At 39.2% G+C, this 27,947-nt stretch overlaps 1 protein-coding gene across 1 annotated transcript; it reads left to right on the forward strand.

The window, feature by feature from the left end:
• Positions 1 to 27,823, forward strand: LOC119945438 (centrosome and spindle pole-associated protein 1-like). The gene is made up of 12 exons (XM_038766529.1): positions 1 to 242; positions 8,649 to 8,785; positions 12,019 to 12,127; positions 13,238 to 13,328; positions 16,801 to 16,904; positions 19,228 to 19,248; positions 21,313 to 21,393; positions 24,685 to 24,786; positions 25,632 to 25,732; positions 26,015 to 26,158; positions 27,644 to 27,739; positions 27,790 to 27,823. Exons 3-12 carry the CDS (start codon positions 12,029 to 12,031, stop codon positions 27,821 to 27,823), a joined length of 873 nt encoding a protein of 290 aa, XP_038622457.1. The 5' UTR covers positions 1 to 242; positions 8,649 to 8,785; positions 12,019 to 12,028.
• The last annotated feature ends 124 nt before the right edge of the window (positions 27,824 to 27,947 follow it).

Genomic DNA, 27,947 nt, shown 5'->3' on the forward strand with positions numbered 1-27,947 from the left:
CAACGCCCGGTAACCGTGGAGACGCGGAGTTAGGCCCTGCCGCCGCCGCCGCCGCCTTTTCCCAGTTTTCCTCCTTTTCCCCTCTCCCTTCCCCCTTTCCCGCCTTGGCGCCTCCATCCAACGTGGCAGCCGGCAGTCCCCCAGTGGGGAAAGGACGAGCCTGGCGATGAGGGACGGGCCGACACCGGTTGCGGCCCCCGGGAGGATTCAGGATCCGCGCTTCCCCTCGATGCGTTGGCAAGGTACCGGGAAAACCGCCCACGCCGGCTTCCAGGAGGCCTGCCCAGGCTCAGCCCCCTCAATCAATCAATCAATCTTATTTATTGAGCGCTTACTGTGTGCGGAGCACTGTGCTAATCAATCAATCGTATTTATTGAGCGCTTACTGTGTGCAGAGCACTGGACTAATCAGTCAATCAATCGTATTTATTGAGCGCTTACTGTGTGCAGAGCACTGTATTAATCAATCGTATTGAGCGCTTACTGTGTGCAGAGCACTGGACTAATCGATCAATCAGTCGTATTTATTGAGCGCTTACTGTGTGCAGAGCACTGGACTAATCGATCAATCAATCAATCGTATTTATTGAGCGATTACTGTGTGCAGAGCACTGTGCTAATCAATCAATCGTATTTATTGAGCGCTTACTGTGTGCAGAGCACTGGACTAATCAGTCAATCGTATTTATTGAGCGCTTACTGTGTGCAGAGCACTGGACTAATCAATCAATCGTATTTATTGAGCGCTTACTGTGTGCAGAGCACTGGGCTAATCAATCAATCAATCGTATTTATTGAGCGCTTACTGTGCAGAGCACTGTGCTAATCAATCAGTCGTATTTATTGAGCGCTTACTGTGTGCAGAGCACTGGACTAATCAATCAATCAATCAGTCGTATTTATTGAGCGCTTACTGTGTGCAGAGCACTGTACTAATCAATCAATCGTATTTATTGAGCTCTTACTGTGTGCAGAGCACTGTACTAATCAATCAATCGTATTTAGTGAGCGCTTACTGTGTGCAGAGCACTGGACTAATCAATCAATCAATCGTATTTATTGAGCGCTTACTGTGTGCAGAGCACTGTACTAATCAATCGATCGTATTTATTGAGCTCTTACTGTGTGCAGAGCACTGTACTAATCAATCGTATTTATTGAGCAATTACTGTGTGCAGAGCACTGGACTAATCAATCAATCAATCGTATTTATTGAGCGCTAACTGTGTGCAGACCACTGTACTTTCATCATCATCAGTCGTATTGAGTGCTTACTGTGTGCAGAGCACTGTACTAAGCGCTTGGGAAGGACAAATTGGCAACATAGAGAGACGGTCCCTACCCAACAGCGGGCTCCCCGTCTAAAAGGGGGAGACGGACAACAAAACCAAACATACTAACAAAATAAAATAAATTGAATAGAGAGGTACAAGTAAGATAAATAAATAAGTAAATAAGCAAATAAATAGTCCAGGAGGCCTGCCCAGACTGAGCCCCCTCAATCAATCAATCGGTCGTATTTACTGAGCGCTTACTGTGTGCAGAGTACTGGACTAATCAGTCAATCAATCGTATTTATTGAGCGCTTACTGTGTGCAGAGCACTGGACTAATCAGTCAATCAATCGTATTTATTGAGCGCTTACTGTGTGCAGAGCACTGTATTAATCAATCAATCGTATTTATTGAGCGCTTACTGTGTGCAGAGCACTGGACTAATCAATCAATCAATCGTATTTATTGAGCGCTTACTGTGTGCAGAGCACTGTACTAATCAATCAGTCAATCGTATTGAGCGCTTACTGTGTGCAGAGCACTGTACTAATCAATCAATCAATTGTATTTATTGAGCGCTTACTGTGCAGAACACTGTGCTAAACAATCAATCAATCGTATTTATTGAGCGCTTACTGTGTGCAGAGCACTGTACTAATCAATCAATCAATCCTATTTATTGAGCGCTTACTGTGTGCAGAGCACTGTACTAATCAGTCAATCGTATTTATTGAGCGCTTACTGTGTGCAGAGCACTGTGCTAATCAATCAATCGTATTTATTGAGCGCTTACTGTGTGCGGAGCACTGTGCTAATCAATCAATCGTATTTATTGAGCGCTTACTGTGTGCAGAGCACTGTGCTAATCAATCAATCAATTGTATTTATTGAGCGCTTACTGTGCAGAACACTGTGCTAAACAATCAATCAATCGTATTGAGCGCTTACTGTGTGCAGAGCACTGTACTAATCAATCAATCGTATTTATTGAGCTCTTACTGTGTGCAGAGCACTGTACTAATCAGTCAATCGTATTTATTGAGCGCTTACTGTGTGCAGAGCACTGTGCTAATCAATCAATCGTATTTATTGAGCGCTTACTGTGTGCAGAGCACTGTGCTAATCAATCAATCAATCGTATTTATTGAGCGCTTACTGTGTGCAGAGCACTGTGCTAATCAATCACTTGTATTTATTGAGCGCTTACTGTGTGCAGAGCACTGGACTAATCAATCAATCGTAGTTATTGAGCGCTTACTTGGGCAGAGCACTGGACTAATCAATCAATCGTATTTATTGAGCGCTTACTGTGTGCAGAGCACTGGACTAATCAATCAATCGTAGTTATTGAGCGCTTACTTGGGCAGAGCACTGGACTAATCAATCAATCGTAGTTATTGAGCGCTTACTTGGGCAGAGCACTGGACTAATCAATCAATCGTATTTATTGAGCGCTTACTGTGTGCAGAGCACTGGACTAAGTGCTTGGGAAGTCCAAGTTGGCAACATAGAGAGACGGTCCCTACCCAACAGCGGGCTCGCAGTCTAAAAGGGGGAGACGGAGAACAAAACCAAACATACTAACAAAAGAAAACAGACAAGATATGTACAAGTAAGATAAATAAGTAAATAAACAAATAAATATTCCAGGAGGCCTGCCCAGACTGAGCCCCCTCAATCAATCAATCAATCTTATTTATTGAGCGCTTACTGTGTGCAGAGCACTGGACTAATCAATCAATCAATCGTGTTTATTGAGCGCTTACTGTGTGCAGAGCACTGTACTAATCAATCAATCAAATGTATTTATTGAGCGCTTACTGTGTGCAGAGCCCTGTACTAATCAATCAATTGTATTTGAGCGCTTACTGTGTGCAGAGCACTGTATTAATCAATCGTATTTATTGAGCGCTAACTGTGTGCAGAGCACTGTACTTTCATCATCATCAGTCGTATTTACTGAGCGCTTACTGTGTGCAGAGCACTGGACTAAGCGCTTGGGAAGTACAAGTTGGCAACATAGAGAGACGGTCCCTACCCAACGGTGGGCTCACAGTCTAAAAGGGGGAGACGGAGAACAAAACCAAACATACTAACTAATTAAAATAAATAGAATAGATATGTACAAGTAAGATAAATAAATAAATAAAGTAAATAAATAAATATTCCAGGAGGCCTGCCCAGACTGAGCCCCCTCAATCAATCAATCAGTCGTATTTATTGAGCGCTTACTGTGTGCAGAGCACTGTGCTAATCAATCAATCGTATTGAGTGCTTACTGTGTGCAGAGCACTGTACTAATCAGTCAATCAATCGTATTGAGCGCGTACTGTGTGCAGAGCACTGTACTAATCAATCAACCAGTCATATTTATTGAGCGCTTACTGTGTGCAGAGCACTGTACTAATCAATCGTATTTATTGAGCACTTACTGTGTGCAGAGCACTGTACTAATCAATCAACCAATCGTATTTATTGAGCGCTTACTGTGTGCAGAGCACTGTACTAATCAATCGTATTTATTGAGCGCGTACTGTGTGCAGAGCACTGGACTAATCAATCAATCGTATTTATTGAGCGCTTACTTGGGCAGAGCACTGTACTAATCAATCAATCAATCGTATTGAGCGCTTACTGTGTGCAGAGCACTGTGCTAATCAATCAATTGTATTTATTGAGCGCTTACTGTGTGCAGAGCACTGGACTAATCAATCAATCAATCATATTTATTGAGCGCTAACTGTGTGCAGACCACTGTACTTTCATCATCATCAGTCGTATTTACTGAGCGCTTACTGTGTGCAGAGCACTGGACTAAGCGCTTGGGAAGTACAAGTTGGCAACATAGAGAGACAGTCCCTACCCAACGGTGGGCTCACAGTCTAAAAGGGGGAGACGGAGAACAAAACCAAACATACTAACTAATTAAAATAAATAGAATAGATATGTACAAGTAAGATAAATAAATAAATAAAGTAAATAAATAAATATTCCAGGAGGCCTGCCCAGACTGAGCCCCCTCAATCAATCAATCAGTCGTATTTATTGAGCGCTTACTGTGTGCAGAGCACTGTGCTAATCAATCAATCGTATTGAGCGCTTACTGTGTGCAGAGCACTGTACTAATCAATCAGTCAATCGTATTGAGCGCTTACTGTGTGCAGAGCACTGTACTAATCAATCAATCAATTGTATTGAGCGCTTACTGTGCAGAGCACTGTACTAATCAATCAATCAATCCTATTTATTGAGCGCTTACTATGTGCAGAGCACTGTACTAATCAATCAATCGTATTTATTGAGCGCTTACTGTGTGCAGAGCACTGTGCTAATCAATCAATCAATCGTATTTATTGAGCGCTTACTGTGTGCAGTTCACTGTACTAATCAATCAGTCGTATTTATTGAGCGCTTACTGTGTGCAGAGCACTGGACTAATCAATCAATCAATCGTATTTATTGAGCACTTACTGTGTGCAGAGCACTGGACTAATCAGTCAGTTGTATTGAGCGCATACTGTGTGCAGAGCACTGGACTAATCAATCGTATTTATTGAGCGCTTACTGTGTGCAGAGCACTGTATTAATCAGTCAATCAATCGTATTTATTGAGCGCTTACTGTGTGCAGAGCACTGTACTATCATCATCATCAGTCGTATTTATTGAGTGCTTACTGTGTGCAGAGCACTGTACTAAGCGCTTGGGAAGTCCAAGTTGGCAACATAGAGAGACAGTCCCTACCCAACAGTGGGCTCACAGTCTAAAAGGGGGAGACAAAACCAAACATACTACAAAATAAAATTGAATAGATATGTAAATAAAATAGAATAGATATGTAAATAAAATAGAATAGATATGTCAATCAATCAATCGTATTTATTGAGCACTTACTGTGTGCAGAGCACTGGACTAAGCGCTTGGGAAGTCCCAGTTGGCAACATAGACAGTCCCTACCCAACAGTGGGCTCACAGTCTAAAAGGGGGAGACAAAACCAAACATGCTACAAAATAAAATAGAATAGATATGTAAATAAAGTAGAATAGATATGTAAATAAAATAGAATAGGTATGTCAATCAATCAATCGTATTTATTGAGTGCTTACTGTGTGCAGAGCACTGTACTAATCAATCAATCGTCATTATTGAGCGCTTACTGTGTTCAGAGCACTGGACTAAGCGCTTGGGAAGTCCCACTTGGCAACATAGAGACAGTCCCTACCCAACAGTGGGCTCACAGTCTGAAAGGGGGAGACAAAACCGAACATACTACAAAATAAAATAGAATAGATATGTAAATAAAATAGAATAGATATGTCAATCAATCAATCGTATTTATTGAGCGCTTACTGTATGCAGAGCACTGTACTAATCAATCATCATTATTGAGTGCTTACTGTGTGCAGAGCACTGTACTAAGCGCTTGGGAAGTCCAAGTTGGCAACATAGAGAGACAGTTCCTACCCAACAGTGGGCTCACAGTCTAAAAGGGGGAGACAAAACCAAACGTACTACAAAATAAAATAGAATAGATATGTAAATAAAATAGAATAGATATGTCAATCAATCAATCGTATTTATTGAGCGCTTACTGTGTGCAGAGCACTGTACTAATCAATCAATCGTCATTATTGAGCGCTTACTGTGTGCAGAGCACTGTACTAAGCGCTTGGGAAGTCCCAGTTGGCAACATAGAGACAGTCCCTACCCAACAGTGGGCTCACAGTCTAAAAGCGCTTGAGCCCACTTTTGGGTAGGGACTGTCTCTATATGTTGCCAGCTTGTACTTCCCAAGCGCTTAGTACAGTGCTCTGCACACAGTAAGCGCTCAATAAATATGATTGATTGATTGAAGTACAAGTTGGCAACATATAGAGACAGTCCCTACCCAACGTTGGGCTCCTTCCTTTCCCCCTCGTCCCCCTCTCCAACCGCCCCCCCGTCTTACCTCCTTCACTTCCCCACAGCACCTGTATGTATGTATATATGTTTGTACGTATTCATCACTCTGTTTATTTTACTTGTACTTATCTATTGTTTTTATTTTATTTTGTTAATATGTTTGGTTTTGTTCTCTGTCTCCCCCTTCTAGACTGTGAGCCCACTGTTGGGTAGGGACTGTCTCTGTATGTTGCCAACTTGGACTTCCCAAGCTCTTAGTACAGTGCTGTGCACACAGTAAGCACTCAATAAATATGATTGATTGATTGATTATAATAATAATGGCATTTATTAAGCGCTTACTATGTGCAAAGCACCGTTCTAAGCGCTGGGGAGGTTACAAGGTGATCAGGTTGTCCCACGGGGGGCTCACGGTCTTAATCCCTATTTTACGGATGAGGTAACTGAGGCACAGAGAAGTTAAGTGACTTGCCCAGAGTCACACAGCTAACAATTGGCGGAGGCGGGATTTGAGCCCGTGACCTCAGACCCCTAAGCCCGGGCTCTTGCCAGTAGGCCTTGCTGCTTCTCTACCCAGGGGTCTATCCAGATTTCTCCCCCAGCCTCTTGTCCTATACCTGAACCTGTATTTAGGTGCTCATGTTACGTGACTGGATTAAAGCATTGAAGAGAAAAGATATTAGGAGTTTGGATCTTCTTGACTGTAAATTTACCATGGACAGGGAATGAATGTGCTAATTCTCTTGTATGGTACTCTCCCCAGCACTTAGTACAGTGCTGTTTACATAAGCACTCAAACATGATTGATCGAAAAAAGTTCGTTTCAAGCCTGTGAAAAATTAACATAAGGGTGCTGCTGATCAACTGTTCTCTGTTTCAAGTTAATTGAACGTAGGAAATACGCTTCCTTGTTACTTATTTGACTTATGGTTATTTAATAGTTTAAGAACCCACAGTGCTGTTAAAAACATACCAAATATACTATCACAGTGTCCTGGAACTTGCTTGCAAGTCTTGAAAATGCTAGGCAGAAATTTGGCCTCTGTATCTTATTTTTTCCTCTTAAATTGCGACTCTTTTCTTAAATCAAAACTACCGTCAAACTCCTTGTCCCTTAACACCCAGATGCTTAAGTCCTGCCCTACATGATACAGACAGTGGGAGAGTGCATCCGTATACTCCTTTGGTTGCCTATTCTGGGTGGAACTACATACTTGCACAAAAGATCCCACTTAAACTTTAGTTTTGGGTATTTAATGGGGCTTGTTCCCAGAGCGCTGAAGAAATAGAGTCAGAAATTTCTGAATAAACGCCTAGATGTACTCTGCAGCCCGGGATAATAATAACAACAACCCGGTTTGCTTGTATCCACCCCAGCGCTTAGTACAGTGCCTGTCACCAAGTTCTGGGGTGGATACAAGCAAACCGGGTTGGACGCAGTCCCTGTCCCACATAGGGCTCACACTCTCAATTCCGATTTTACAGATGAGGTAACTGAGGCCCAGTGAAGTGACTTGCCCAAGGTCACGCAGCAGACAGGTGGCGGATCTGGGATCTGATGCCTAGCTGGATCTGGTGTCGTTCCCCCCTTCCCCACTCCTTATGTCAATCAATCAATCAATCAATCAGTCGTATTTATTGAGCGCTTACTGTTTGCAGAGCACTGTACTAAGCGCTTGGGAAGTACAAGTTGGCAACATCTAGAGACAGTCCCTACCCAGCAGTGGGCTCACAGTCTAAAAGGGGGAGACAGAGAACAAAACCAAACATACTAACAAAATAAAATAGAATAGACATGTACAAGTAAAATAGAGTAATAAATATGTACAAGCATATATACATATATACAGGTGCTGTGGGGAAGGGAAGGAGGTAAGATGGGGGATGGAGAGGGGGAGAGGAATCAATCAAACGTATTTATTGAGCACTTACTGTGTGCAGAGCACTGTACTAAGCGCTTACACTGCTGGATGACCATCTGGCCGGGTGGGTTGAAACTCCAGGTCGAATGATGTGCCCAGGGAAAGGATTGAACCCTGGGCCAGATGGATGGGAGGGGAAGCCAAGTGAAAATGTGGCAAACGGGGGATTTCTAGATGATTATCTGGATGTGGGCAACGGATGTCTGCCATTGCCCTGAATGATTGAAAAAGATAACTTAGAAAACTAGATCAAAATAGACTCCACAATTAAAGCGCATGTATGATCCCCCTTTTAGACTGTGAGCCCACTGTTGGGTAGGGACTGTCTCTATATGTTGCCAATTTGTACTTCCCAAGCGCTTAGTACAGTGCTGTGCACATAGTAAGCGCTCAAGAAATACGATTGATGATGATGATGATGATGATGATGATTAAAAACCTTGAGTTTGTCACAACTTTTTAGGCACGTTTTACTTTTCAACTTTAAATCCTTGGATACATGTTCTGTATTTGATATATGCAATTGAAAGCTTTCACAAATATGTTCACAGGATTTTTAATGGGCCTGCTGCTGTTTAGGATGAATCCTTGGGCTTTTACTAGGGAACGTGAAGGACAAAAGTTCAAGTTTTGCGGTTGCTAACCCGATGGAAAAACACTCCTCTTTCACGATTAGAAGAATATTCAGGTGAGCCCAGTTCACTTACTTACAGGTGGGGATGGTGTAAGTAGTAGCTATGATAATTCACTGCGAAAAAAGTTTTTCCTTTTAAACTATTTTGGTAATTTCTGCATGCCAGCTAGTTTGAGCTCTATATAGTGAAAGTACAGTTATTCTTTAATTCTATCAGAACATTAAGAATTTGTGACAGTTATGGTATTAAGGTCATGATTCTGTGAAGTAAATGTATTTTGCTGTTAATTTGCTCTACATCAGGGATGTAGGCCAATTACGATCTGATTCCCGATTTCATCAAGTCAGCCAAACACTAACTAGCAGCCCTTTCCTCCTCACTCCAGATGGGATCAGGTTAATCCCCCGGAGCCACTACCTCCAGGGGTTGGATCCAGTGAGAAGGGGCCAAGGGAGTAATTTAAGGAAAGAACTACTGAATTGGCAAGTAGCTCTTCTCTTTAGACCCCTCCCCCTATCTAAGCAGAATGATGTAGTAGATGGAGCATGGGTTTGGGAGTCAGAAGTCATAGGTTCTAATCCTGACTTCACCACTTGTCTGCTGTGACCTTGGGCAAGTCACTTCACTTCTCCGGGCCGCAGTTAACTCGTCTGTAAAATGGGGATTGAGACTGTGAGCCCCAGGTGGGACAAGGGACTGTGTCCAACCCGATTTGCTTGTATCCACCCCAGCGCTTAGTACAGTGCCTGGCACATAGGGCTTAACATATACCATTATCATTAGCGTATATGCACGTAGTTTAGTGGCCCATTATTTTACATTATTTTCTTAGTCTTGACCACAGAGAAGTTCAGGACTCCCCTCCCTCCCAATTTTTGGATGGGAAGTAAGCTTATGGTGGGTGGGGAACGTGTCTACCAACTCTGCTATACTGTACTCTCCCAAGCTCTCAGTACAGTGCTCTGCACACAATCAGCACTCAGTGTCTACCAAAGATGATGGTGATGAAGCTCCTTTAGGAAATCCACATCATTTACTGGTTAAAGAATATCACTTAACATTTGTTCAGATTTTGCTTCAGTACAGCCAGGGAATCTTCTACTTTCAAGAGTCTTAACTTCCTTTTGGATTCTCACGTTCTGGCCTTGTCATTTCCCATTATCGGCTACTTCACTGGTATTCTTTTCTGTATAGTCTCCTTAACCTTTGGCTCTCATTGAATTGTACCTCATTAGATTTTCCCTAATTTTCTAAAAAAAACAAAAAAACTCTCTGGGTGTACTCTAGTCCCAGTGTGAGACCCACAACTCACCCGGGGTGGGCGTGAAGAGAAACGGCCACAAGTAGGGTAGTGTCTCCTGGGGCTGTGTCATCAGTAGTGAAGGTTTCTAACCAAAGAACCAGCTGGGGCATCTGGAGTGATGGTCAGGCTACGCAGGAGTCCTGAAAAATAACTGGCTAGTGAGACTGATCATCATCATCAATCATATTTATTGAGCGCTTACTATGTGCAGAGCACTGTACTAAGAGCTTGGGAGGTACAAATTGGCAACATATAGAAACAGTCCCTACCCAACAGTGGGCTCACAGGCTATGGGTGAAGACTGCAGCAGCTACCAAAGCAATCATCTGCTGGTCTGTGGCATTATGGCACAGCATTGGCACTGTGCTCTGGTCACCGTAGTTCTAAATGTGTGTTTTGTATGTAAAAGTTTTTATCGTACTTTACAAATTGCTGTACCTGCCGTCTTCTTACTGACTCAGTGGGAAACATGACTGGCAGTGATGAGATAGCTAGTGGTGCTGTGCAAACTATCACTGTAATCAGTTTTTCCACTCAGGTTCTCAGTACCTGAGTGTTAATGACAAGACTGATGCTTATCTGGTACTTATGATGGGAGATTCTGTTACCAAATTGTGCTCTAAAGTGTAGCATTCGGGCAAGAATGTTTGTACTGTGTAATGAAACACTGCATTTATGGGGATCACAAGTTACTCTCCCCGCACCCCCAATCAAATCCTTCATTTTTAGGTTTCGTTTTCCTTTAAAAATCAATTTTCTGCTCTATGCACTCAGGGTTGGGGGTGCTAAAACATTTTGGATGGATGAATACTGAGCTGGGGTAGTATTTCAGAAGGCATGGAATAGTCTGAGAGCCAACAGCCTTGCGAATATGGGTCTTAGTTTTTTAGCAACTAATGTTAAGGACAAGCAGCATTTGAGGCAATGCTGTAATTTCCTTAAGTGCATTTATAGCATTCCTCTTCCCTATCTCCCCACAAAACCCTCTAAAAGGTTGTATTTTGTTTATCGTTTGCTTTTTGTCCCCTATTCCTGGCTTGCAGTTGAAAAATTCAGAAGTTTCTGCCAGTATACAAATATTTTTATAAGCTTTGTCTCTCTCAAAAATCTACCTAGGGATAAGTGTATGTATTTACTAAATAGTTGCAGATTCACATAGCCTAATAAAGTGGTAATGGAAAGACAGATGAAAATAAGTTTCAAATTGTTAGCCTTCAAGGCAGAGAGGTGAAAAGATGCCCTTCTCCTTCCACCCCCTCTTCATTTTTTGGTTTAGGAAATTTAGAAAGTGCTAAGAATCATTTGAAGCAAATAATTTATCTCTACCATATTTTTGTGACGTTGAAGGTACATTTTTAAAATATATACAGTCATGTAGCTACTCTTAAATAATTGGAGTGGCCCACAGAGCCAGGAGGTGTCTGCCTTACAAAGCGAGGAGGGACCTTTTTTAGCAGTTGAGTACTTATGTCAAAGCATTTTTCTTCACTCTCTACCATTATAATCTTAGTAAATGTTTTGTCAAAGTTTAATTTTTTTAATATTTTTATTTCTAGGGAGCTATTTTGAAAACATGCTGTAGTAGCCTTTTGTTACATTTTGATACCTAACTTGTTCAAATTTGAAGTTAGCAGGTTGATTCATAAATTAACTCAACTAAATTTGGGTAAAGATATAAATTGGTAGTTCATATAATGATTGTACTTAAGTGCTTACTTTGGGCTAAGCACTTTGCTAAGCTCTGGGTTAGATACAAGATAGATCAGAAACAGTCCCTGACGCATACGGGCCTCACAGTGTAAGATGTAAGGAGAACAGGAATTTTATACCCATTTTACAGATAAGGGAATGTCAAGGCTGAGACTAGAACCTGCGTCTTCTGACTCCCAATCCCGTTTCCTTTCCATTTGGTTAAATGTCAAAAAAGGTGGACACTCACTGCCACCAAAGAGATCCAGCATAATATGAATGTATTTTTTTTAGGATCTGAAGAATGACTGATAATTTAGACCAGTTTATTAAAGATCACAGGGCCAAGTTGGACAAAGATAAAATGGAATTGGAGAATGATCCCCCTTATATGGAAATGAAGGTAAGAATCTTTATTTCTTTCTTGAATTGACTTTTTCAGATTCTAATTTCTAAGCTGATGTCTTGGCAAAAACAGCATATGATCTTTTATAAACTACTTTGACTAGATTAAAGCTTAGTTATTTCGAATATTTGGATAGAGATATGCATTTTTACTTTCTTGACAAGCCAAGGTTAGAAACAATACTCCACAAATTAAATGATTTTGAGTTGACTACTAAGTCAAGAGTTAAATATTAAATTATAGCTTGCAATTTAGTTTGCCAAAATTGCATTAGAACGTAGAGCATTATCATTTAAGGCAAGGTAAGAAGTCTAAACTGGACTATTTTCCCACAGACTTCTCGATTTCTATTAGCATTTGGGGTCTTAAGTGCTTTTGAGACTTATGATAATGCTAAAATTTATGACTTTGGGGCAGGGGAAATAACTGTTTATCGTTTTTCTACCCCAAATAGAAAAGGGATAAAATCATCAAAAATTTTCCAAAAAATATTAGATCCTGTTCCAAAGATTTAAATGAAAGCAGTTTTAAGTCCTTCTTTTATGATATAATTCCTGGAAGGAACCTGGACCAGTGTTATAAGATCAAATTTACAAATCTGAAGTATAATTTTATCTCATTGCTCTTTGATATTAAATATTCAGTCCCAGTGTTTTCCTGCCTCTCCTTTATAATTGTCATTACGTTAAGCAGGGCTTACTGTGTTTTCCAAGTACCAAAGAACCAGGTAAAACTAATTGTCTGTCAGTGAAGGTAGAAATTAAGATTTTGCTTTTTGTAATGCAATATTTTAAAATCTTAAAAAAATTAAAGAATTGGTGAGAATTAAGCCATTAGGAAATGCTCATCTTTGAGTACTATTTGCTTTCATAATGAATTATGTAGAGATGATTAAGGTGACCTAAAAGAACTTAATGTTTGGAGACAACATAGCCTTAAACTCAGCAATTTATTTGATCAGTATATATTTGACCAGTAACATTTTAAATTTTAAACTTTAAGAATATTGATATTATATTATAGCTATGAGAACATTTTTATTTTAAATGTAAAATGAATGTTTATAGCCGAGGTTGTTATAGCTTATCCTTACTTTTCTTTTTCCAGAACAAAGGTACAGAAATGCATACTGAGCATGGCAAAACATTAATCTCCATGGCTAAAGAAAATATACCACCATGCAGCCAACAGACCATTGGTAAATCCTTAATATATATTTTTCAGATTTAAATGATTCTTATCATGTACTGTAGCAAGGGAAATGGTATTCTTAACTGACATTTGGATTTTCCCTTGTACTTTCTTATCTGTTCTTTTAACATAACCCTGCTGAAAACCTTTTCCCACCCAACACTTTTAAACTTAGTTTTGCTCTTTGTTCAGCACTCTTCTGTGTTAACAGGGGAGAGAATTTCATGATTCAGTGTGCTTTCCTAATTACTGTGAATATATCGTGAACTAAGTAGAAAGTTTCTTGGCTCAAAAAACAATTAAACATCATATTCTAGCTCCTGTCATCCCTCTCTCTATGTGAAATTAATGAAAGCCGGAGGACTGGAACCGGGGTGGGGTGAGAATTTCTTCTAATAGTTAAACATTTTTTATGTTCTCTAAATTACTGCATATTAATAGATGAGACAATTAATGATATTGAACTAACTATTCTTGTTTTAAATCTCCTAGAGGGGGTGGCTGGTTGTATATAGTGGAAAAAAATGAGTGAATTAGTGACTGAAAATCCATACCAGAGTTATTTCTTGATGATTTACATACTCAAAGTGCCAACAAAGAACATTTAGTATGTTGTTTTAATAATTGCGTGCCCACTGCTGCCATGCATTGTACTGAGTCTTTAGGAAGTTCTAACAAAGTGACATGTTCCCTGCTCAGAAGGAACTTAAAACTCTAGTGGAAGAGAGAAATAAAATACATTCAGAAATGGAAACTTTTCCCAGTTTCAACAACTCTCTATTAGAAGCTAAGTATTTCACCTGCCGGACTTCATGAAAAAGGCTTCCAAGGAGCTGATTAGGACTAGGGTTATTATCAATATGATATGTACATTGAGTTCTCCTAGAACACAGGGGTTGCCTTTCTGTTGTTCATCATGTTGTGGAAGACTCAAGTTATCGTACTCATGCCATGCCCGATGATGTGTGCGTTACTGTTCATGCAACCATTTCTTCCAACCTGTGTCTAGATAGACACATGCTGGTTAGAAGACATTTCTTAATCTGTTGTTGTGTTCGGTCTTAAATGCCCAGTAAACATACACACGTTGTAAGGGAACTGGTTACGTGTCCATTGAGTGGGCAAAACACAGGCATGATCCCAGAAGACACACACAAACAAAAGTTAGAAGAATCCATTATTTCATATGGAGAGCTTTATTCTCTGTTTCGAGAGAGAAAAATAATTCCAAATTGAATGCTCTAAATATTCTCTGGTAAGGTGAGATTTGATACACCAGTCCTCCTCACAGACTTAATAGGTACCAGGCCATGACATAAATTCAGAACCAGGACAGGGGATTTCTCTACCTTTGATAATAACATGAACTTCACCCACCAGTATAGACTCAGACCCTGATGCAAGAAGGAGCAAGCAGTGGGAGAAGAGACTTGACCTCATTGGGACTGTGACCTGTTTTTATGATTGTGACCTGCTTCCCAATACCAATTTGTGGCCGTACATCATGAGAGAAGCCAGTGCTGGGTCTTGACTTGATTCTTTTCCTTCTGTTGCTCTAGGCTGTTTGCCCATAGTCGCAGTGAGGAGGTTGGCAGCATCTGGAACAGGGCTTTTAGCCATGACACTTCTAGGTGGCATGGGCACAATTTCTTTTTTCTACTATAAAGCAGTTTAGTTAATGTATTTTGAAAGGATTACGTACCTGAAAGTAAGGTAATAAGGGAGACCTCTTTGCGTACATATATACGTCTGTAGACCAGGAAGATAGCCTTTTCTCTCTTTCTGAAGGAGAATGTAAAGCAGGTGGTATACTATTGTTTTCAAACTATTTTAAGTCGTTGAGTGGAAGCATGAACAGTGCAAGCATGTGTAATAGTAAATCAGCAAATTGCTTTTAAAAGATCATTTGAAACAGCAGGTGTCACTTGTTAAAAAAAAATTCTGTGTGGTTTTTTTTTTGAACATTAAAGCAGTCAAGACAAAATGTTGAGTGATAGGGAAATCCAAGGTCAAGAACCTCAGTAGTTACTAGTAATTACTAGTTTTTTGCATTACATCCAGTCAAATAATGAGTAACAAAATTTGCTTAATATAAATTCTATAGGGCATACAGAATGTTTATTTTTCCAAGAATGCATCTGTAGTCTATATTCCTTTTAGCATATTAGCATTTGGTGCTGATGCTATTTTAAGATTTCAGTTTATTTCTCTTCCATGAAATGTGTCTCCTGTTAAAGAACAAGCAGTCTTTTGCTATACTGCTGTCTTCTCTTATACTTTTACATAAGGGGTGTGACTATATCATTTTTCCTAATTAGTGTAGCAATTAGTGTAGAATTTCAAGCAAAACACTGCTATAGAATAAATGGAATTGTTGGTGATTATTTTAGTATATTCAGTTCTCCCACATGGTGTGTTTTCACTACAAATTTTTGATAAAGTGCTGTTAGGGAATTTGGGAAGGTTTTTCTGATGTATATCAATTTGGAAAGAAAGACATGCTGTATTAGAAGAAACAGATGTGTGCAGGATCAGTAGAGGCACAATTTACTTGTACATATTTACTATTCTATTTATTTTGTTAATGATATGCATTTAGCTTTAATTCTATTTGTTCTGATGACTTGACACCTGTCCACGTTTTGTTTTGTTGTCTGTCTGCCCCTTCTAGACTGTGAGCCCGTTCTTGGGTAGGGACCGTCTCTATATGTTGCCTACTTGTACTTCCCAAGCGCTTAATACAGTGCTCTGCACACAGTAAGCGCTCAATAAATACGACTGAATGAATGAATGAATATACTGTATGCAAGTTTTCCTTACTGTGGCGTTCATCCACAACCTTCTCGGAGCCACATGTGGCCTTATAGTGTGTATCTTATCCATATAAATTTGAGATGCATATTTGTAAGGGACCAATTTTAGAAATATAAATGAGAAACGGAAACATCTAAGGGCGTAATTCATTTACAGTTCATAACATTTACACCATCTTATTCATCATCATCATCATCATCAATCGTATTTATTGAGCGCTTACTATGTGCAGAGCACTGTACTAAGCGCTTGGGAAGGACAAATTGGCAACATATAGAGACAGTCCCTACCCAACAGTGGGCTCACAGTCTAAAAGGGGGAGACAGAGAACAAAACCAAACATACTAACAAAATAAAATAAATAGAATAGATATGTAATAAAACAAATAGAATAGATATGTAGATATTCAAAATCTTGTTGTGTAAACTTTTTATGGGCAATAGTTAAACAACACTAGGATCTATGGTTCAGTTTCTTATGCCAGTTCTTCTTTTTATTCTTACGACCTAAATTGTGTCACCAGTTGGTCTTGTTTTATGCTGTCGAGTCGTCTCCGACCAATGGTTACCTAATTTCAATAGCCTAAAATAAAATTTTTCCACTAACCCTCTCATATTGCCTTGGGTAAATAGAATGTCAATAAAAGCTCTCCTAAACTTTTCAGACCCCAACTTTAGATTGACTTTGCCACTTGGAGAAGATTCTGAAGAGAAAATGCGTACATTACGGGAAGAACTTAAGCAAGATTACCGACAGTATCTTTCTCAGGTAAAAAAAAAATCCTTTATTAAATACACTGAACGCCGTTGTTGACCTCCAGTGAGATTCCAAAGCTGTTTTGGAAAGTTTAGAGCAGAGATTGAACATCTCCAATTTCCCGCTACCTCACACTGCCCTGGGCAGGGCTTCTCTGAAGGCATGGGGTTAGGTGATGAGGGCCATCAAAGATTGTTGTGGCACAAACTCCTCCCTACTCTCCTTCTCACCCCTTCCCGGTGCTGCTGTAAAAACGGGTGGGAAGGTGCGCTCAAGGAAATACAGGGAGGTGAGAAGTGGTCCAGGGCACTCTGGCTAACATGGACCTTATTACTGACCTTTTAGACTGTGAGCCCACTGTTGGGTAGGGACTGTCTCTATAAGTTGCCAATTTGTACTTCCCAAGCGCTTAGTACAGTGCTCTGCACATAGTAAGTGCTCAATAAATACGATTGATGATGATACTGACCCTGAAACAAGTTTTTCTGCTGCTCTGGCTGCCACTGCAATCCCTAAGGAGTGGTGAAGGCCCAGAGGCTTGCTATATTACTGGAGGGGCAGAAAACGTGTCTACCAACTCTGTTATGTTTTCTACTAAGCATTTAGTACAGTGCCCTTTATGCAGTAAGTACTCAATAAATACTGATTGATTTGATTACTGGCCAATGAGTTCTGCTTCTGGCACTTTCCCTGAGTTCTGGCCGTGGCTGTAGGCTTGTAAACTTACCCCATCTACCTCCTGTGGTCCTGAAACAGCTCCTAGAATAATAATAATAATAATAATAATAATAATAATAATACTGGTATTTATTAAGCGCTTACTATGTGCCAGGCACTGTACTAAGCGCTGGAGTGGATACAAGCAAATCAAGTTGGGGAAAGTTTCAGTCCCCATTTTACAGATGAGGTAACTGAGGCCCAGAGAAGTTCAGTGGCTTGCCCAAGGTCACATTGCAGACAAGTGGCCTGAGCCAGGATTAGAACCCATGACCTTCGGACCCCAGCTCTATCCACTACACCATGCGGCTTCTCACCTTAGTGAGGTTCCCTGCAATGACTGGAGCTAAATAAATACTAGTTACCATCTACTAGTAGCACTGCTACTACCACCCCTACTCCCACCATTGTAAATCTCTCCAAATCCGAATTACTAGCCGTAAAAACTGAAATAAGATGATTGGGTGTGGAGCCGGGGCAGCTGGAGACAGATAGGAGGTGGGTTATGGGTGGGAGTGAAAGAAGTGTTAATCCTGGTCCTTTTCTGCTCTGTCGAGAGCACCTGCCTTACTCTGCTCTAATTTCATCTCTGGTTCAGTCTCTGGGACAGTTTTCAGGCATGCAGTAGCAGCATAATTAATTTAAATAAACAATAAGCCTGCAGATTCTATTTTCTTTCTCACTATTCTGTGATAACTATATCCAAATGACAGAGTTTCTGTTGATCATTAGTTGGGCTGGGCACTCAAGTAGGGATATTTCTTTTCCCAGTATTCTTCTGAATTTTGCTGTATATCATCACATAATTTTGTTTCATAGAAATGTTGTTTCCTTAAATTTGTTTTGTTGGTGCCATTGGAATGGCTGGATAGTTTGAAATAGTAAATTTCAGTGTTCATTTAAAATGTTTCACTCCATTTTGGTTCGTGAAATTCATGTACAGCTTATGCTGTAAATTGAAATAATTGAGGTAGCATGTACAATTATGCCAGAAACGAGGTTCCAGGCCTGGAAATTATTATTATTATTATTGTGGTAGTTATGCACTGGGGTGGGTACAAACAAATTCGGTCGGACACAGTGCCTGTCTTGCATGGGACTCACGGCCTTAATCCCCATTTTACAAATGAGGTAACTGAGGCACAGAGAAGTGAAGTGATTTGCCCAAGGCCACACAGCAGACAAGTGGCAGAGTCAGGATTAGAACCCATGACCAGATGGCCCGTGTTCTCGCCACTACCCCTCTAATTCTGGTTCTGCCACTCTCGTACTGGGTGGTTACGGGCAGATCCATGCCTTGGATTCCTCATCTCTAAACTGGGAAGCATAATTCCTGCTCTTCTATTTCACAGGGATATTATTAAAACAAATTGTAGTAATGGTATTTCAGTGCCTCCTGAATATGAGTTCATACTGTAGCAAGTGCTATAATTGAATGAAAGCATGGAAAATGAATGTGCTGTTCAACTTCAGAGTGTTGCCATCTATAAATATCCATCTCTGAAATATACTATTGCCTCTTGCTTAAAGTACAATGTGAGAATTTTTAAATATGAAGATTAAGGACTTTGTCTTGATTGAACACAAGTTTTGAACAGTTTATTTTCCTGATTTTTAGGGCATTACGGCAAAAAGAAAGGTAGGATGCCTACATATGCTAGGTAAACTTTTAAATTAGCATTTTAGAGTTTTGATGCCAGTACAATTTTTGCTCTTATTAGAAAAAAATAAGATTGGCTATGTATATGTGGTGATTGAAATAATTACTGGCCTTTATATGCTGGCCTGTAATAAAATTATATTCTACAATTATTATTTCATTAATTAAATCATTTGCATGTCTCTGATTTTCTGCTTTGCAGTGCTTTATCCTGCCATTTGTAAAAATTTGGTGTTTTTGAAGAAAAAACTGCTGCTAGACATGTTGATCCTTACAAATTTGAAACAGTTAATTATTTAATTGATTTTAGTTTATTAAAACAGGTACTTTTCAGTTTTTTAATGCATTTCATGCAGTTTTCTTGTTGAACTTCAACGTGCTGAAATATTTTTGGTGAATTTTACATATCAGTGAAACGTAAGTGTATGTGATTTAAAATGTCTGTCATTGCCATCCCAGTATAGAGCAGTGGTGCAAATTTACCTTTGATATTTAACGTTTTAAATCTTTAGCTTTGAACAGTTAAGCATGTTGTGTGTGCAGTTAAAATTAAATTAAAATATAACTTAATTTTTATTAATCAAATCAATTTAATTTTCCAATTTTACTTTACTTTTAGAGAACGGTAGAATTGGTCAGCGAACACTAGCAATGACTTTCAATTAAAATGCATATTTTATATATAGTGTAGTCCTAAATCATTTAGATTTAAGAAGCCCTAATTCACATTAGCAACACTGACCCTTGAAGTTAGCACAGCTTTCTCACCCATTTTTTTGACAATATTTCTCAACGTTTCAACTTGTCTAATTTATTTCGTGTAATGAAGAAAAAGAACTATGCTCCTTCAAATATCATCACTTAGAAAGTGTTCAAAATAATGGAAGGTCATTCTTGAAGTACTTTTTTATTAGTCACGAATCTATTATTTTTTAATTAGTCAGTGGGATTTGAGTGCTTATTGTGTGCTGAGCACTTTTCTAAGGATTTGGGATAGTACAGTAAAATAGAGTAGTTTTTTTTTTGTATTTGCATCTATTACTTGCTACAATGGATTTCTGGCAGCTCATTTTCCTTGTCCTATGGTATTAAAAGATGAGTATGGAAATCAGTGCTAGTTTTAGGTTGTAGTTGTTGCACAGTGTCCCGCGACCATTGTAATGTGCTGCATTCCTTCCGACTTTCTACGCACTCCGTGCCTTAATGGAAACACAATGGGAAGGGAAGAGCGAGTGTGATTTGTGCTGTGCAAACCTCTAGCCAATCATCAATTGCTTTATGCAGGGTCCTGGTCCTAAAGTCCCAGAACTGAGGCTTATCTGTAGACTTGTTTTTTTTAATCAGTATCGCTTGGAAGGATACAGCAATCCTAAATGTGAACGCTGTATCAATGAGTCTGACTCCTGCTTAATCCAAGAATTTCTAAAATCGGATTCCACAAGCCTAATTACTGGGTTGTGCAGCAAGGGTAAAAGTCATTTGGTCCAAAAATTACTGGGTTGCCCAGTCATTAGGATCTTGTTACCTACAATTTTCTTCCATCCCGTATATTGTCATTTCTTTTTATGACTTTTTGAAATAGAAGTGTATATATCCCATACATGCACACATATTAGGTGTAGTCATTCATCTCAGTAAATAAAAAAGGGAATCACAGGAATGCAGTAAGAATTAATGGATTTGAGAGCTTGAAAATCTATTGTCCATATTAGTAGACAGACCACTAATAAAAATAGGAAATGTCCGCTTCCTTCTCTTTTCTAGTCAGACCTATGCCACACATGAGCCATGCTAAAGTTAAGGCCAAAACTGAATGTATTCTTGAAATATAAATCAAAGGGAACCAAATTCCCTAAATATTTTCTAGCATTTATGTTTGTGTTAAAATGTATGTGTTAAGCATATATTTTCATTCAATGTGTGTCCCTGTTGGTGATATTTTGCATGTTCTGATGTGTTGTAGATTATAGTATATAAAGATGGACTTTAAGGAAATGAGGTATTTAAATCTAAGATGAAATATATTCAATTTTTTAAATTCAGAAAAATGTCTTATCTACGGGTGAAATAGATCCATCTACCCTAGGAGTATCTCTTCCTATTCGTGAGAGGTTGTCTGCCAAGGTAAATATACAGGTGTCCTTGCTATGGGGGAAAATTGAAATAAAAATCGTGACAAAACATATTATAAATCCAAATCCAAGGAAATATCAAAATTTAAAACGTCACTTCAAAATGTACAATCTTTTTTCAAAAATCTACAAAGCACTGGCTGTACTTGGGCAACCTTAAAAATATAGAAAGCACAGGAAAATGTTTGTGACAGTAATATAAGAGAACTGTTCTCTTAGAATAACTGAAATACTCATTGTAGAGAAATTATATTCTGTGGATGAAAACTGTAACCTATAGCTACATCCATTTTGTACGTCCATTATGTTCATTAAAAACAGACCCCAACCTAATTACCAGAATAATTGAAACCAGATGATATTTTGGGAGCCATTTTCCTCTGTATCAAGGAGAACCTTCTAATTATTGGCTTCAGGTTGTTTTCTACTAGTTTTCTATTTCTTTCATATCTGCTTTGTTCCTCCAGCTCCTAGTATCTTGCTCCCCTTGAACATGGTCTTTCCTCCTGCCTGGAGCTCTCCCTCATTTCAAAATAGTCTGACTGCAATTCTCTCCAGCTTTATCGCTCTCCTGATATCCCATAACCAGGTGGAATTTACCAATTCCTCCTCCCTGGGTCCTATCACCCCAATCAGTAGTCACTTTAGTACTTATATAAAGAGCAATTTTTGTAATTTTTTAAAAAATGTACTGATCTGCAGTCCGTACTTTCCTCTTTGCATATTTATTCCCTTATCAACCTTTTCTTCAATCAGTCAGTGATGTTTATTGAGTCCTTAGCAGCTGCAGATTACTCTACTAAGTGTTTGGGAGAGTACAGTACCACAGAATTGATAATTAAACTATCAGTGGTATTTACTGAGTGCTTAGAGTGTGCAGAGCATTTTAGTAAGCACTTGGGAGAGCACAGTACAATAGAATTAATAATCAGTTATTGGTACCAAGCATTTACTGTGTGCAGAGCACTGTACTGTGGGCTTAGGAGAGTTCAAGGAGCTTATAGTCCAGAGGAGGAGACAGAAAATAAATTGTGGGTAGGGGAAACAGCTGAGCATAAGGATATGTACAGAAGTGCTGTGGCCGGGGCAAGTATTCAAGTATTGAAGGGGTAAGGATGATGCAGAAGAGAGGGCCAATTGAATGTGAAAATGAAATGTTAGCCAGGGAAGGCTTCGTGGAAGAGATATTTTAGGGTTTTGAAGTTGGGGAAGGTAGTGGTCTCAGGTGTAAAGAGGGGAGAGAGTTCCAGGCCTGGAGAAGGATGAGACAGAGTTCCTGTAACTAGGTTGGTGTTAAAGGAGCAAAGTGTGTGGGCTGGGTTATAGTGGGAGATGACTGAGTTTATGTAGGATGGGAGAGCAGTTCGAGTACCTTAAAGCCAATGGCAAGGAGTTTCAGTTTGATGTAAAGATGGATGAGCAACCACTGGAGGTTTCTGAGGAGTGAGGAGGTGTGCACAGAATCATTTTTTCAGGAAAACGATCCAAGAAACAGAAGGAAGAAAAGACTGGAATAGACAGGGACTGAAGGTAGGAAGGTCAGAGAGGAGACTGTTGATGAGGTAGGATAAAAGTGCTCAGAACAGCCTGGTAGTAGTTTGGATGGAGAAGGGGGGCAGATTCTAGAGATGTTGTGAAGGTAAAACCGACAGGTTTTGGTGACAGACTGAATATGTGCATTGATTGAGAGAGATGAATTGAGGATCCATCAATCACTGATATTTATTGAGTGTTTAATGTGTGGAGAGCACTGTAGTAAGCACACTTAGAAAAGTGCAATACAGTAGACACAATCCCTATCCACAAGGAGTTTATGCCGAGCAGTATAATGCTAAAGTTATGGGCTTGTGCAACAGGGAGAATGGTTGTGTAGTCTGCAGTGACAATTAAGGAGGGAAAAGATTTGAGTGGGAAGATGAAATCTTTTTTTGACATGTTAAATGTGAGATGTCAGTGGGACATCCAGATAGAGCTGTTCTGAAGGCAGGAGGGAATGTGAGACTGCAGAGAGAGGTAGAATTGGGAAGCATCCCTGTAGAGTTGGTAGTAGAAGCTTTGGGAGTGAATTAGTTCTTCACAAGATAGGGTATAGATAGAGATGTCACATTGTGCCTTTATTGTTCGTACTCCTACCTTTTAGACTGTGAGCCCACTGTTGGGTAGGGACTGTCTCTATATGTTGCCAACTTGTAATTCCCAAGCGCTTAGTACAGTGCTTTGCACACAGTAAGCGCTCAATAAATATGATTGATGATGATGAAGTGACCGAGCTGAGACCCCCAATCCAGACTCCTTGTTGCCCAGTCCCGTGGTCTTTCCGCTAGGCTTTTGCTGCCCAGATCTGGGAGAGGGGAGATTGGGTGGAGAATCCAGATGGAGTACCGTGGCCTGGGATAAGTGGAGGAGGTCTTTCAATCAAGAGATCAGAGGTCTCTTTGGGGACAAAGGACTATTTTGTGGGAGGCTGGGGATTAGAAAGCAGATTAGCAGTTAATGGCTTGATTGTGGGATTTAGAGTTGGAGAGGGCAGGGATCATGTCTTTTACATTCAGTGTACTTTACAAAATGACTAGAACATTGTTCTGTCCCCCACTCTCACCCCCCGGAGGCTTTCAGTAAATACTATTGATCGGCTGAGGTTTCAATTTTTTGCTTGGATTATTTGGATAATGTATCCATTTTGTATCCTCTATGGTTACTTATTTTTTCTCGTATTTCCTTTCCATTGAGACATTGCATTTTGAGAACCAGACCTGAACCTATGCAGTAGTCTAGCTCACTGTGCAATATATCTTAGAGGAAAGAAATCAAATCCATAGAAGTGAGTCAGTGAGAACCAGAGTCCAGCAGTAGCTAGTTGAGATTTTGCCAGATTTAAAAGGGACCTGGCTTTCAAGTTGAATTTTGACTCTCTACAGCTGACTAGTGAGGCCTGTAACTGATCAGACACTGATTGGGCACAGGTGAAGGTCCCACGTTAAGTGCAGAGTACCACTGTTTTGTACAATAGGGCTAAAAAGACTCAAGAGTAGGTTCGGGGATTAGGAGAAGGAGAGAGATCTAGCTTGAACCCAAACCTCTGTTTCATTTTTTTTTTGTAAATCGTAAGATTATACTGCTTTGATTTTGCTGCCTCTGACTTCTTTCCTTTTAACTTTGTGCTGTGGTTTCATCTGACCATAGTGCTATCTGTAATCTACATGAAACAAGGACTGATTTAACTCATACTCCAAAATGAAGGCTTTATCCAAGATTATGATATATCCAAAATCTCTATTTTTAGGAGAGATTGAGGCTTGAAAGAAATAAGGAGTACAATCAGTTTCTCAGGAGTAAAGCAGATTGTCGTGAAAACTTCATTCAGTTGGACAAGAAAAGCACAGAGGTAATTTTCGTTGGAAACTCATTGCTGAATTTTCTGTATCATAGTTAATTACCCTGGAATGCTGGAGGTTTTATCAGTTGGTGGTCGTTGGTCCTTTTGGAGTAGCAAGAGTAGGTTTGGGAAGAGCTGCTAAACCCTCCCTAATTTAATCAGAAGGCAAATTTTATTTTATTATAGTGTCACAAATAACTTCTAAAAGCAACACAAAGTTTAGAAGTTTTAAAGATCATTTATCAAGAATGTATTTTATTGAATATGATAATGTCAGATTAAACCTGAAACTACATAAAAATTTCTAAGATATAAAATGATTTTTCCCTGGGTTTAGAAGAATCTTTCCCTTTCTCTGGGCAGCCCTCTTATACCTTGGGCTTCACCCAAGTTCATTCTTGACTGTAGCAGAAGGATCATAAGCCATGATCGCTGCTAGAGGACTCCAAGTTGCAGCCTAAAGCTCTGACTCTGATTCACTGAACATGTGTGTTCACTGGAGAAGCTTGGAAAGGTCAGCAAATGCACCTTTTAAAGCATACTGTGGGAGTGTATTTCTTGTCCCTGTCTTCTCCCATTTGGAACATTGCTTTCTTGATATCTGGTGATGTGTGTCTTTAATAAAGCGTAATTCAGCATAAAAGTTGCTTTTGAGTAGATTTATTTTTCAGAGACAAGCATTTTCTTGGGTGTTAGAACTCTTTCACAGAACATCCCGTTACAAGGAAGGATGAATCTATTTGATTATTACATTTTACTTACTCTCTGATCTTAGCTCATGTAAAATAGCATGAAAATGAAAGAAAAGCAACGCCCATTGGTAAAATGCAGTCTCATTTGTGTGCCCATTACAGATGTTATGCAGTAATCCGGGGACTCCTAGAAGAGGCGACAACATTCCTTTCTCGGGGCCCCGAAAAGAGTGGCCACATCAGCGGCGAATGGAGGAGGATAGGTATTGCAGACTGGTTGATCAATCAATCAATCAATCAATCGTATTTATTGAGCGCTTACTATGTGCAGAGCACTGTACTAAGCGCTTGGGAAGTACAAATTGGCATCACATAGAGACAGTCCCTACCCAGCAGTGGGCTCACAGTCTAAAAGGGGACAATGTTGATGACATTGAATTAAGGAATAGAAGAATACATAGAAAGCCTGATGATGTGGATATTTCTAGTAAGCGGCACCAAGGAGTTGCCACTCGATCTCATACTCCTATTACGGGTTGTTGTAGGATTAATGACAATTGTAAGTGTGATAGAAGATATTTTAGACCAGATTACGGTCCTGAAGCAAGAAAAGCAATGGAGCATACTGGGTTTAGTAATGACAGTGAGTATGACAGACGACCTTTGAGGGTAAACAATTGGAATGACAGGTATTTCTAATTTAATTTTTATTTTCTTTTTTTCACACCTTATTGTTCCTTCAGTTGTAACTGAGTAGTTATTTTGAGTAAAGTTGTAACTGATTTAAAGATTCTCTTGCTATAAATGTCAGTCTAACTTATTGGTGTTATGTGTCTAATTAAAAGTATCTACTTAGCATGACTTTATAGTCCTCCTGATTGATTGTCCTTGTAGATTCCAATAGCTGTTGAGATAAATCAATGATACTTATTGAGCACTTTCCTGTTTGAAGAGCATAGTAGTAAATTGAGATGGTTTTTCATTTTCAGTAGTTTGAGGTGGTGGCTGCTTCTTAATTATACCCATTTAGGTTCAACAGATAATAATAACCTATTCAACTTGGCTTTTGAGTTTGAATTAAGATACTAAGGCCACAGTGGCCTGACGATTGACTTTAAAAGGCTGAGGTAATGCGTTGAGTTCCCAGCAGGGAATAAAGGACTGGTTTTATTGGTTCATCCACAATGATTAATGGGTGAATCTGGTTTTTAAAAATTTTGAGGACTTGTTTAGTGTTTTTCTTTCAGCTTTCCACAGAAACAGTAATATTAGTGTAAAATGTTAGCTGCATCTCTTTTCTGTTGATATAATAGCCTTAGAGCATCTTCACTTCACCTCCCACTGTATTTTTGCTGCAGTTTAACTGTTATCTCCATGTAACAAATAAAAAGAATTGGGAGATTAGAATTTTTAAAGTCATCCTATTCTGATTGGCTGTTGAGGGAGTATTTGGACTCTTGTGTTTTATTTGAAGGCCAGGTAATCCTATATTTCTTTGAGATCGAGACTTTGATTCTTTGATTTTCCAGGTCTTGTTAATCTTTTGTATTTAAAGTGTTTATGTTTCGGGAAATTTTGAAGCCTGAAAAATTTTGAAGATTTTCCTGATAAATTTCTTTCCCCTACTTATCCTCAAGAAAGACAGTAGCCTTCTAAACTTTCAACCATGTGAAAGAAGTCACGTTACCAGAAATGATTGATTTAATTTCTTACATATCATATTCACTTCTAAGAAATTTCAGCTTTGAAAGCATTTGCTCTTGTTAAGATGTGTTATATTTTCAAGCCCTGAAAATTTGAAGTCATTGACCTTATTTTGAAGCCCAAATTGTAGGAGAATATTAAACTTGAGGTGAAATTAGTCGTTGAATAAAATTAAGACTTTTGGGAGCGCATGATTGAGGCAGTCCCTTCATCTGATTTTTTTTTTGGAAATTATGTTATTTCTAGTAACTTGTCTCCTGGGTATTAAGAAAATTGTTAAAATTTAATATAAAAATTAACTTTCCTCATTTTTGTTTTAGTGTGTTTGCATGACCTCATTTGAAGTCCTTTTGTAGTTTGTCTAGTGAAGTTTCATTGTTTCATCTTGCAAATCAAAAATTCTCCGGGAAGGTAAAAAAAAAAAGTTCCACTTTTTGGAGTATATTTTATAAACCAATGTATTTTTTTAGAATGAAATCAAACAGATGTGAGAGAGTATCACCTGAGCAATATGAAGATGACTTTCGAGAACAATCAGAAGCACCAGTCATGTCAGTTGGAAAGAGGTACAGTATGTAGACTAGTTCTTCTAAATCATTTCATTGTGTAACTTTAGGTATCTGAATTTGACTGGAAAGAATGCAGTTTAGTTTAATATTACAAATGAATCCATCCAATAATAATAATAATGGTATTTAAATGTGTACTTTGTTCCAGGCACTGGACTAAGCGCTAAAGTGGATAAAAGCAAACTGAGTTGAGAAACAAGCTATT

This window comes from Tachyglossus aculeatus, chromosome 25 (assembly GCF_015852505.1).
Source record: "Tachyglossus aculeatus isolate mTacAcu1 chromosome 25, mTacAcu1.pri, whole genome shotgun sequence".
NCBI classification, from domain to species: Eukaryota; Metazoa; Chordata; class Mammalia; order Monotremata; family Tachyglossidae; genus Tachyglossus; species Tachyglossus aculeatus.